At 35.1% G+C, this 13,839-nt stretch overlaps 1 protein-coding gene across 1 annotated transcript in view; it reads right to left on the bottom strand.

Annotated features, from left to right (window-relative positions):
• The window catches only part of LOC124170432 (protein glass-like), a 35,373-nt gene extending 21,536 nt beyond the window's left edge, over positions 1 to 13,837 (bottom strand). Inside the window, exons 1-4 of the mRNA XM_046549152.1 lie at positions 13,709 to 13,837; positions 12,540 to 12,677; positions 8,065 to 8,232; positions 957 to 1,076 (exon numbers count right to left, since the gene is read on the bottom strand). Coding sequence (XP_046405108.1) covers positions 957 to 1,076; positions 8,065 to 8,232; positions 12,540 to 12,677; positions 13,709 to 13,837 — 555 coding nt within the window. The remainder of the gene's footprint in view (positions 1 to 956; positions 1,077 to 8,064; positions 8,233 to 12,539; positions 12,678 to 13,708) is intronic.
• Positions 13,838 to 13,839: the final 2 nt, after the last annotated feature.

Raw genomic sequence — 13,839 nt, 5'->3', positions numbered from 1 at the left:
CAATAAATGTTACTCTACTCATTAATAAAGAAGAGCATAGTCCATTTTTATTGAAATGCACATCAATATGCATATATTTTTGATGCTAATGTTTTAAAATTTTTTAGGAATATAGTAAAAATAGCTGAATTTTTCTGTACGGCTTTAAATTTAGCAGCCGGCACTCAAAGTGTTAACCATCACGTTTTTGGTCACTCGATAATTGCTAAAAATAGGTATCGAGATTTAAAAATCTAGAAGCGTGAAATATGTACTCTAGGAGTACTAATATTTCGATTTAGGCAATAAAAAAATAGGAAACCACCCTGTTATTTCAAAATCTGTATCTGCTGAAGTCTGATTTAGGTAAACATAAATCCTTCATTAGTATACAGTTTTAGTGGTGGATTCAGCAAGCAGCCATATAATCCAATTCTCTGGAAATGCAGCCAAACACAACCAACTGAATTTGATTAGGATAAATCATTCATTATGAATGATTTTGTTCTTTTTTGAACGATTACATCTGGGGATCATAATTCAAATCCTCAGGTGTATTCAGCTGCACCTTGCTCCGTGATCACCCTGTGAGAGCATACCGGATGCAGCAGAAGGCATCTTAACTCCCATTTGTTTTCCTCCTTTCTGCTCCGTGGTCATCAAAAATGAGCAAGGTGTTTCCACAATCACCAAAAGGCCAACTGTGCAGTGAAGTCAGACCACTCACCCACTTAGTGAGCAAATGTGAGTAACTAGTGCAGTTCAGCGCACCCATTTCGCTAATTACAATGATTGATTCATTTTGAATGATTCATTAATTCACAACACACTCTTCTGAACTGGTTCACTGTTTATGATGCCCGGGAAAAGGTTGCTTGTTTCTACTAGATGAGGGTGGGAATGTTCCAATGTTCCACAGAGGAATGAATTTGCATCATAAAAAAACTGTGCTAAAAAAGGAAAGAGTGTTGACTCACCAAGTCATCAGTGGCCAATGGGTCTACGGCATCGCTTTCAAATACATCGGGAGCTGTCCCATGCAGCACTTCATCATTCTCTTCCCTTAGGGGGTCCATGTTCTCCTCTTTTACATGAAACTAGAAGAGAATTCTGGGTGACATAAATAAAATACAAATAATAATAATAATTTGGTCCTAAATGACTGAGAAAAACATGCTCCATAAAAACTTGAATATAGAGAGGAGCACGCTGCCAAGAAAATTTGGTGTAAGGGGTATCATAGACATCAAGAATCAGCACAACTCACAACTTTCTCAGTTAAGGAAATATTCTTTCAGCAAAAAATCTACCTTGGATATCCTGAGAACTATCTGTGATGCAGACAATAAATAAACAACCTATCTGACGAAAGTACGCAAATAAGTAAAACCACTGTTACTATAGACCGTAAAATGTCAAAATGGAAAGCTATATCCCTTCACAGAAGACACTTTCATGCCCTGGAGGCCCCTGAAATCGATAAAAATGCATCGCACACATGGCTCAGGCATGAGCAACTCTTCCCAGAAACAGAAGGATTTATGATCGCAATACAAGACCAGGTGGTGAAAACAAATATTATGAAAAAAACCCAAAGTAATTGGATGACAGATGCAGAAAATGTGATAATGCCTCTGAGACGATACAGCACATCACAAGAGGATGCACTAAGTTATCCCAAAAAGACTATCTGCAACGTCACAATCTAACATGCAACGTCATACACCAGAAATTAGCTCTAAAGTATAAACTCATAGAAAATGGAGTTCCTCATTTTCAGTACACACCTAACACCATCCTTGAAAATGACCACTGTAAGATTTATTATGACCTATCAATTATTACCCATAAAACAGCCCATATCAGTATACCTGATCTAGTAGTGCAAGATAAAACTCATAATGAAACGTACTTGATATGCATTGCCATACCTTATTCGCATAATATCATTACAGCCTATACCAACAAAATGGAAAAGTACGAAGAGCTTAAAAATGAAATAAATAGATTGTGGAAATCGGATATAGTACACATAATGCCAATCATTATCTCTGCCTCAGGAGTAGTGCCTCATTCACTCCATCAAGGTCTTCAAACTATTAGACTTCCGAAAAACTTGTTTATTACAATACAAAAAGCGGCACTTTTAATGACTTGTCGGAATGTTCGAAAAATTTTCAACACAGAGTAAAAAGATGAGAGTGCTTGGTGATACCCGCACTTCGCCTAAAACTGACAAAATTGCTGTGAAAATATATTATATACATTATAATAATGATAATGATTGCAATAAAACCTCCTCTTTATCAGAAAATAGTCATACTGGTGAAATGCACCTTTGCATGAGATTTTTTCAACCAACTTAAATGAAATTTCTGACATTATAGCTCTTTTCTGTCCAACTGAGAAACTGAGCTCCTAGTGGGGTTGAATGCACCCTTTTTTTTAATAATAATTAATCGCCCATTTTGAACAATTTCTTCCTGAAATACAAAGCCCAATAGTATTTTTGTTAACATTTGATCAACCAAGGGAAATATTTGTGTTTGTCTGCTGAGTCATACTGGGAGTGTTCCACTGAGGAATGGAATTGCATCACAACTTAACTTCGCTAAGCAAGGAAAGAGTGTTAATTCATCAGTTCCCAAGTGGTCTATATCATTACTTTCAATTCAATCTAGAGCTTTCCAATGCAGCATTTCATTATTCTCTTCTCTTTGAGATTCTTAATTCTCCACTTTTACATGACACTGGGAAAGAATGCAGTGTTACATTCAATAAAATCCTGATAGTAATAATAATATATTTTTAATAATAATATTTAATGTAGTAGAAGTATGTATGTCCTCAACAGACTCCTAACATCAAAAATTTTATCCATCAGAACCAAACTTTAAATGGATTAATCCACAATAAGACCGATCCTTCTATATAGAGCTGAATCAAGGCTTATCGATAAAAAAACTGAAATTTTTTTTGTGTATCTTTTAAAATGAAGTTTCTAGAGTAGCTTTTGGGCCCGTAGGAGAAAATGAAATCTGGAAAATAAAACACAACAGGGAACTCAGGCAACATTTCAACTTGCCAAACATAGTTGCTGAAACTTAAGAGCTGCAGATTGTGATGAGCAGGGCACGCAATACAAAGACAGCCAGAGGCCCTAGTAAAACAAGTCTGGGAAAAAAACCCTGATGGAAGACAACCTCCAGGAAGACCGAAAAAAAGATGGAAAGATGAGGTGATGATTGATACGGGGAGAATGGGAGTCACTGAGGAGGAGGAAGAAGATGGAAGAAATTGGAGGCAGACAATTGGTGAGGCTAAATACCATTTTGGGTATAAATGGCTATGGGAGAAAGTAAGTAGTAGTACACCCAATAATTTTCACCAACCCTGGGGTTTAATGTTCGAACCCCACCTTTTGTATGTAAAAATATGCAAGACACCCAAGTTTCAGAGCATCTATTGTCTTTTAAAATGACGCAACTAATTTCAATGCAACAAACAGCATATGAAAGAAAATTTATTTCTACATTGCATCATTTATGTCAAAAAAATTTCCCCATAATACTTCCTGTACTTATTTTTTCTAAATATGTACCCACCATACACCCAGGTATATTTTTTTAAGTGTAAAATCAAGTTGCCCAAATTAGCGCTCTACATATTCCTGTATTTTTTAATTCCAATAACTAGGAATTTTGATGTAAGATATCCAGATTTATTATGAACTGATTTTAAAATAAAAATTGTTTATGTCACGAAAATTAACAGATTTATTTTAAACAATGCAACTAACATCTCTGTTAACTTTGAAACCAATTAGCCAATTGAAAATGTATTGTTACTATTGTTTGCCGTGGAATGTAAGTAATGCATGTTCGTAGATCATACCCATTAATTGGCAGCAGTATATTCAATACTGTTTGTTTATTATTCTTTTTTTGCACTCTGGTTGTCGGATTTGTTCTGCCTAGTGAGGAAGGCCAAAACAAAACAACAGAAAAAGTCTCTTAAAGCCGTGCACAGTTGCCATATCGTGCAGTTCGATGGATTGTACCGTGATAGTACATGAATTGCCCACTTGCTGCTTTGGCAACCATGCACCTCTCTTCTCCACCCTCTCCCACAACGTAGCTGCCGGTACAGGTGTAAAAACATTTAGATAAATATTAAGCGATATTCACTTTATCTGCAGCATTTAATGTAAGTTTTATCAATACTAGTTTTAAAATCATCGTACATGGTATGTCAGCACCAATCAATTTTCAATTGATCCATTAGTTTCGATGTTAGCAAAGGTTTGCATTGTTTACAGCAAATCTATCAATTTTTGTGGTATAAACAATTTTTTCCTGCAAATTTTCAACAAAAAATATGGCTTTCCTCAATCAAAATTCCACGTTACAGGAATGAAAACTGTGGGAATACCAGGTGCTCAAAGTTGGGCAACTTGATTACGCACACAAAAAACAGGTATTATTTTTAGAAAAAAATTAAGTACAGGAAAAACCATGGGGTGGATTTTTTGAAGTAAATTATTCAAGATAGAAATTAATTCTCTTTTGTATGTTTTTGGTGCAATTTAAATTGATTACCTCCTTTAGATGATAGAGCCCCTCAAACACTGGTATCTTGTTTTTTTTTACAGACAGTAGGTGGAATCCTGCGAATGGATACATTTGCAAATGCACCAACATCATCATCATCACTTCTTGCTGCTAGAATTAGCTGATAAATAAAGACAAATTTAAATTTGTATTGATAATCTCAAATTAAAGCCAATATGGCTGACATAATCCATCATGATTGGAGCTAGCCAGTTCATTTTGCATTTTGTTACTATGCTAGACTACGAGTTTATCAAACAATACTGCATGTCTCGTAAAATACCACATTTCTCCAAATATAGTCCCACCCCTAATATTGAGGCTTCAGTTTCCCGAAAAATTATAACAATGCGTCTGAAAATAGTCCCTCCCTTCACTATTACCATGGGCATTTTTGGAAAAAAGGGGGGACTTTATTCAGACATACACGGTATGCAGACATGTCAGATTCCATTTTTTGATTTGGAGGTACATATGTATGATGAAGCAGTTAACTCCATGGTTCCATTTCATGAGTTCATGCTTTCAGTCATCTTTTGTGGTCACCTTTAAGAGAGGATTCTCAGGAGCACTTTCAACTGCTGGATCCATCATTGGCATTTCGTTGCTATGTACTTGAAAGGCTGTATTGCATTACATTCAGGTATATTTGCAACCCCCTCCAAAGATGCTTTTGTCACCCAATGGTGGATAGAAACTCCTATAAAAGGAGTTCTCTCTTGGTCTACAGTTGGCAATTTCACTTTCCATGTACCCTGAAATCTTAAACCTTTACTATCTCTGGTTGTTATCTCTGGAGTTCTCCATCCTTACCTATAAAAATTCCCCTACCCTCATCATTTCCAAATTTCCAGAGCCCTACTATCCATTTTATTTATTGTCTTTGCAAATAATCTAGAAAAATTGTGTCAAATTTTTCTTCATTAGCCAATTTATACTGTGCTACAGTCACTCTCTTATTTTCGTTGTTTGAGCTGAGAGGGATGGATGTATTTGTTTTTGAAAAACCCAGAACATACAGAAACTTCATACCTTCATTCAAATCTCCCAAGCGTTAAATGGCCTGCCAATAGGGGACCTAACCAATCCTCAGTAATGATATACCATTTGCCATGTAATTCACAATTTTTACATTTTATACGCTTCTTCAAGCCATAAAATAATGATATTAGGCAATGAATGAAAATATTTGCATTAAAAAGGTTATATAACTATACATAACCACTAAATAGAGTTCTATAGTACTTTATTTATAGAGGGAGGTGCCTAATTTCTCTTCTGGAGCTCTTTGGAGAATAAATATTCGTAACTCTCTTGATGCATGATTGGCACATGTTTTAACGGGATTGGTTGCAGGCTTCCCCTGTTCTACTACATATTATCTTATAACGGTCCTCCTCTCTAAGATTGAGAATGAGGTATGGATGATAGGTAAGAGTATTTTCAGTACTATAGGCAAAAGGACAACATAAAAGGGGCCCCAATCCATTGCGTACAAGCTTGACTGATGGTGTCATTTGATGTGCATTGTAAACGGTTCACAGAAATGTCTGTAGCATGGAAATGAGAGCAGAGTTCCATTCACTCCTGATATTTGTAACAGAATGAACTCCCAATTACCTGAGCACAAATTTTGAGTATTTGATGGACAGAATTTCAACAAATCTATATGCAATTGTCTTCTAGAGTGAAGATTAATGCAACTTTACCATTTAATAAACCGAATGCTATTTCTTTCCTTCATATAAGCAAATCAGGAAATGCTCATGAACACATTTGTGTCATCGAGTTTTAGTTCCTATTACAAATGAAATACACATGAATTTCAATGAGAAAAAATCCCCTCGGAGTGCTGCAAATGAAACCATTGCTGGCTGACAGTGCGGATCACAATGCAGATTCCCAGGGCATATTTACCAAAGCTCATGGTATTAGGTGTTAGGCCCCCATGGTTTATCAAGGATGGCAACACACAGGAGAAAAGACCTTAATGAACCCGCAACCAGTTGAGAGCCTCACGAAATACTTTTCTTCTTAAAAGGAAATCAGGGTCTCCCACAAATAATTCTTTCCATCTAATATTTGTAACTGTAACAGCCATTCCCACTGAACACTACAGATATCGTCCCAAAAAGTGCCATGGTATGAGAGAGATGCATTTCAGACATTATAATTTAAATTCTGTGCACCATAGGATTAATTTACTGTGGCTATTTCACAGCAATGCACATAAAATAACCTTTATCATCCTGGCAGTCCCAAAGAGGACCACCTAATGGTTTCCTTTACGACCCGCCAGTCCCTTCCGGGATCAATGAGACACACTTCATTTTTAATCGGCTAACAATGAGTTTCATCGCTCGAGAGTTCACTTGAGAGCCTCTTATATTTTAAACAAACGTCATTTAACATTGGCCGTATCGTACAACTTAACCCTTTCGAGACAGCAGAGTTTTTGTCTTCCCATGACTGCTGTACTGAGTCTCAAGAGACTCTTCTTTCTCGTGGTACAGAGCATTTTTGGGGGGCATTCGTTAAGAAGGATCTCGCGGAACCTTTTTTGACCCCACCTTGCTGGAACTCTGCATTATCTCAGACTCTGAGGGTAGTTGTGCTCCCTCCTTCCCGGGTTTACGACCATACTTGCGGCATTGGTAAGCGGTCAACTTATGTATAGCTTATACATATTTAGAATACGGATAATTGTTGCTTGCATATAAATTGCAGACTTTGAATTGAATTCCTCATTGTTTTCTGAGCATTGTCAAAATTTTAGTAAAGTTCTACGGTCAACATTAAAGCATTTAATGCAACAACAATTTCCATGTTGATGTTTATACATAACTCGAGATTTAAGTTAATATTTATCGTAGAATTTTGTTTAAAAATTGTAAATGCTGTTCAAAAGACCAATAATTCAATTCTTAGTCTATTTTTCTTGAGAAATGACCAAATATTCATTTGGAAAACTGACTGGATAAACAATTGTATGACTGCTGTCCCTTACCGCTAAGAGGGGTTATAAAAGACGAGGGGTCTGGGTACATGCTCCCGGATTCTGAGGCTTATTCCTAAACCCTGCAGGGTTGAGTCCCGAGACAACTAGACAAAGTAAACCCACGACCGTCCTAAGTGGGGGAGAGCTAGAAAATGCACATACGGCTTTTGTTATCCTGGCCAGGAAAATGTCACACATAAATACACGCCTCTCTTCTCCCGGGTCAGGAAACTTCCACACATGTATGTATGTGTGTAGTAGGGAAAAGGTTGCATTGAATTATGAGTAAATGGATAAGCATTTTACCTTCTATCATACAACTTATGATGCAAATGATAAAGAAGACTCCCCAAAGAAATGCATATACTTATGCTAGGCAAACTTATTTTCATCATACAATTGATATATTAATATAACAAAAGCTAAAATAATGAATCTTCCGACACAGGTATTACTGTGTATGAGAATAAAACTTACCAACATATTGGCAGTGGGCAGTTGGATGTCTGGCACAGGAATGAATATTTCATTTGGTTGGTCTGAGCACACTTTCTCAAAAGTGCTTACAGTCGCATCAGGAACAAAGTCCTTAGTTTCAGTAGAAGACCTCAAATTGTCATGAACAGCCCCCTCTCCTCCAATACTCTGCAAAGAGAGTAACACTGATACAGCAACTCACCTACTTCAAAATTAACAAATAAGGAATGCTGATAATCTCGAGGAAACAGGATTTTTGCAATTTTATCAATGCCATTAAATAAAAATTGAAACGTGTCTGCAAATCAATCAGCCATAAACTACATGGCTGTTAGAATCAACATTGGGCAAGAAGATTCTTGGTGAAACTCAGGCCATACTATGATGGCTTTATTATAGCATCACATGGGCCATGAGAAGGCCTTCAAATCGTGTCATTCACAGCAAACTCATGTTACCTGGAATATCAAGGTCATGCAAAGTATCCTAATTCCCTTCTTTTACAGTTACAATCTTGTAATTAAAATAGAGATATTGGGTGACAATTTTCACAAGTGAATTACATTTATGTGTACATTCATTCAAGAGTAATTTCATGGGTTCATTTATTTGGACAATAACTAGTAAGGTGAGGTGGTGCAAATGCAACCTCACTCAAGAGAATCGTATTTCCGTTCGCGAGGCACATACATCATATCACACAGTCATTCAACATATTCCACATATTGTGATGGAACCAGAGCCGACTACTTCGAAATATTTACCCCTCGAATTCTTGTTCCACACTCTTAGAAAATATACCCTTCAGTTCATCTCGTAGTTGATGTTGGTTGTGAGGACAGGTAACACCACAGTTCCTTCAGCATCTGCGTATCAGAGGTGCTAGGTAAGAACTATATCTTGTTTTCTGTTCTTCATGGATTAGCTTTCTTGGTTACTTTAAATTTTAGAACTCGGGTCATTACATTTAGTTTAGATGGAAGGGTCGCACATTTCCTACCATATCCAATCATTCTTTCCTTACGGGGCTACATGATTGTAGTATGGCTTAAATTTTTAGTTTCTGTCTGGCAATTCTTGAGTTAAACTTTTTTTGTATAAATATTACAAATCATTGTGGACTATAGAACTAGGTTGTTTAATGAGAGTTCTCACGTCAACTTTTATTTTTATGGTTGTTCTGATAAAGAGGCTTTCTTTAGTTAGTTTTCATAAAATAATTACCTCGCATTTTGCTTTCACCATAACAATTGTATCTTTTTAAGCATCATAACCTAAGTTGATTGAGGTGAAATTGTTTATGCAAAGTTAAACTTGAGACCTTTCCTGTAGCCCTACCAAAATCAAGCTTAAATTTTTAGTAGACATATTTGTGTATTTCCTTCACTGTGTTTAAGACCTGGTCACAAATATACAATTATTTCGTGCATATTATGGGTGTTGCTGTCATAATATGAGCAATAATTAATATTGCATGGTGAAATGGTACACAATTATGTGAGAAAAAAACAAAACGGCTGCCAAATAGCAACGATGACCTAAAGAAGGCACTTGACGAATTTATAATTGGAAGAATGGGGAGAAAATGTGCTGGTATGAATAAATATGGATTATAGTTGTCTAAAAAAGTGGATTTTGAAATGGTTGCTGATCATGCTCATAAAAATAGCATAAAATACCTTTCAAAGACGACAAACATCCTGAAGATTGCTTTTTTGGTCTAATTTCATAGCACAAATTTTCAATTAAAAAACCTCAAAGGATAGAGTATGCAAGGGCAAAAAAATTTCTGACCTTTTGCGATAAATGCTCAATTTGATTTGTTGCAAAAGACAATCCATTAAATGCACCATGATAATTTACTGGAATGTATGTATAGAATCTTGACGAAACTTCATTTTCTACGTACTCAGGTAAGACTTTGAGTTGTTGAGAGAGTTGAAGAGAGTTGTTGGCAAGAGTGTATTTCCCTAGACTCATACAATTAGTTTATTAGGTCGTTTGAGCATCATTATTAATGACACAAAGGGCAAAGGAGATCAAAGCCCCTACTTTGATAGTAATCGAAGGGAAATACGCTTAAATAGTTGTTGCACTCCCAAAAATACAGGATTGTAGTGGAGATTGGATTCTAGCTATATTCAGTGGTAAAATGTCAGATGCTCACTATATCAACAAACTTCTGGAGATCAATGAATAAGGTTATCCTGTGGTTTGCTTTCCGAGGACATGTTGAGGGACTGAAAAATGTTTCACCTATCCACAGAATGAGGGTTCAAGCCAAATAACTAGGGAAGAAATAAACATATTACCTAAGCCTTCCGTTGGCTGTTAAGGATAAGTTAACCATTTGCTCATCTTTCTTGGGTTAAAACCCAACTTAAAATGAACAAATCAATATTCAATACTGAATAGTTTGAAGAAATAGTTTGAGTTGTTCCTTTCAATCTAATTTATATACAAATATCTTATCATAAAAAAACTTGACGCTATTTTTATCATTAATTATTCAGCTTCTACACACATTAGCTATTTGTAATACGTGTAAATTAATGTATGCAATTCGAACCATGATTAGTAGATCCAATTTCACCAAAATTGCTTAGTGTAATATCTAATTAACCAGAAGATGCAATAAAAGCCATTTCAAATATCTTGGAGAAGGTATTGGAAGTCATTGGGTTTATAGTAAATAGAAATGATATTAAACTGCAATTCTAAAGTTGTTTATATAAACTAAGACCTAAAAGATTATTACTTTTGATAGAAGCTTTGAAGGCTACTCGTTAACTTAACATAAGATCTTAATATCAATTAATAACCAACATTAGAGTAATTCGTGCTATTGAAATCCATGCTGATATGAACATAATTGATTTATTTTAGTTCTGATTTATTCAAATTGTAGATATATTGTTTATATTAAATGCACTATAAGTTATTCCTAGATAAATATATAATGTAATTATGGTAGTTATGATTATGATAATAATCAATAAAGCTCTTTCAAGTACTAGACAAAAACTCCAATATCTTGGATAAGGTATTGGATGTGGTGAGTTTTTCATGAACGGTTAAACGTAAGTTGGTACCATAAAGAGTAATGTAAAGCTGAATATCTGGGCAAATCGCACTTAGCCCATGCGCCATGCAATGTGGAAATATATTGCACATCAGCCATGGGACTCACTTGCCCCACGCACGGGGAAAGTGCGATCCCTTGACAAGGCTTTAAGAAAAAAATTACAAAATTACCACTTTACAGAGAGAGGAATGTAAATCCTAAACTCTTATTTGGTTATTAATACATCTATTTTACAATGAATCTTAGGATTTTAACAAGCCTAGAAAAAATTCCTAAGCTAGTTAAAGTTGATATATGCTATCTAGGGTAGCACTTACCACACCTTTTTGTTATGTAAACAAAATATTATTTACCATTAAATAATTTGAATAAAGGTTTTTTAAATCAAGCAGATAAAAATTTTTATGAACCACTGACATAGATAATTTTAGCAAATAATATTGTTATCAAATCACTCAAATATGATACATATATAAAAAATGCATATAAATATATTATTTTAACATAACAACGGACAAGTACACTAAATAGCCATGGTGTGTAGAATCATTTTTCTTAATATGCCTTAGATATTTTAATCTTTTTGTTGAAATATTTTCTTGGATACTTTTTGAGTTGCTAATTTACCTTTTAGTACTTGTAAACTTATGCATTTCTATCATCTCTTAATGTTTAATATAACTTAAAACTGGCAAATGAACTTTAAAAACGTCCTCAAATACGATTCTATTAATGACCTAAACTTCAAGAGTTCAAATTTAAATCCAAACAGGAGGTTTAAAGTAAGAGAAAGATATCGAAAACACATCCCAACAATTATTCGCATTCATTGATATCCTTAATTCGTAGGTCATAGTAGTTGAATTCCAATTACCCACTTTTTTGGCTTGGATTGAATTTTGAACACATAGCTGTTAGAAAAGACAAAACGTCTGCGGTCCTCACCACTGAATAAATAAAATCGGAAACACTACGTGGGAAATTGGACTAATTTCACTATTCCGTCGATCATTGGCGAGGTCCTTTCATATCATTTAATATTGCTAATGAATTAATTTAATGCTCCATTAACTTTTGTATCCTAATCAAAGTGATTTTTAATAAATTTTGCATATACTAATTTGATGCAGACATATATCTTAATACCTTGCCCGTCTTGGATTCATCAAATACACGATTAAGTTACTTTTTCACGCTATTGTCTTAACCTGTTGAACCCACAAACACAAACATCTTACAAAAGTTTTAAATCTCGTCGATATGAACGTGAAACCATTAAGGCTTGGCTACACGGTAATATAATATGAACAAGTTAATATCTACTTACGTGAATGATTTCACATTATTTGTAAGTTTCACTAGAATTCCAATGAAAAAAAGATGCACTCACCCCTGAGTTATTTATACACGAAAAATTTCTCAGTTCTCCGTCCGATTTATGACAAACATTTCTGAAATCATTGAATTCGATGAGCTTTTCCAAGCACAGTGCACATAAAGTGGCAGGCAGGCCATCTCCCACAGCAACCTAAGAAATCAATGAAAACGTATGCGAGAGACCTCAGACATATCGTGGAAAATAAGTTCATAGAACGGAATAAAAACAGAACTCAGGAAATCCATAAAATGTAACCGTCACTTACTTTTAAGTCGACTAAATCATATAAGGCATCCTCTACAGTTATCTGGCTTGCCACAACTGAAGTGAATATGTTGTAATAATAATCATTTTTCTTCATGCAAAGTCTGCACGGGGTACTCTCCGAATACTTTCCTGAAGACTCCGAGAAATCCCCAATGGTAATACTCATACTTTCACTGCAATAACTCATTGAATCTCTAAACCAGTTCACTCCAACAAATCATCCACGTATGACTCAGTAATTTCCAAATTCCTAATACATTAAGATCATTTCCATGACATACACCAATGCAAAAACATTAAACTTATCAAGGAAAAGGGCGTAATAAGTTCACATTTAAATCGGACTTCATAAAGAAATCACATAAGCAGATGAGTAAACAGCAAACGAGTCACAAGAATTCAAGCTTATTGGCACCTTATAACTGACCAGGTAAGCTAGGTTTAGTTCTGATACCGAAATTTAGTTGCGTATTAAACCGCTAGAGGATAACGTATGCAACAGGCCTACAATCCAAACTAGGTATTTTCAACGATTAGTGGCATAATATTGGGATTTATTGAGAAATATCATTCATGAATATTTTTAAACGACTAATTCTACATCATAGAAAGTTTAAAGTTATTTTTAGATTTAAAAAGCGCCAATGGATTATGAGCGTGTGCAAGCCGAAGTTGGCCTTAAATTCCGTATCTGGACAAATTATTGAATTAATAATAACAAAATACAGTTATTTTACAACAAATTGAAATAAAAATGATGAACATCAATGCATTGTCTATTTATTTTATCAAATGGAAAGAAAATTGTCTTCAACCGCGTATGTTTGGCCTCTACTTAAGGTCTGCTGTTGGCGGATAAAATGGCAACTAGAAACATCGACTCGATACTGAGGTGTGATTGTTTTGTCTTATACTAACAAGTAATGTTGTGGATCAATATTTGTTGTGTATGTGTCCACGGAATTTGTAATCGTGTCCAAAATTGTTATAATATATTCTCGGTCCATTCTATTTCGTCCTGGTTTATCTTTCAGGCGATTCATTA

The sequence above is a fragment of the Ischnura elegans genome, chromosome 13, assembly GCF_921293095.1.
Source record: "Ischnura elegans chromosome 13, ioIscEleg1.1, whole genome shotgun sequence".
NCBI classification, from domain to species: Eukaryota; Metazoa; Arthropoda; class Insecta; order Odonata; family Coenagrionidae; genus Ischnura; species Ischnura elegans.
Note: the sequence above shows the minus strand (reverse complement) of the source record. Positions and strands in the feature narration are given on the sequence as shown.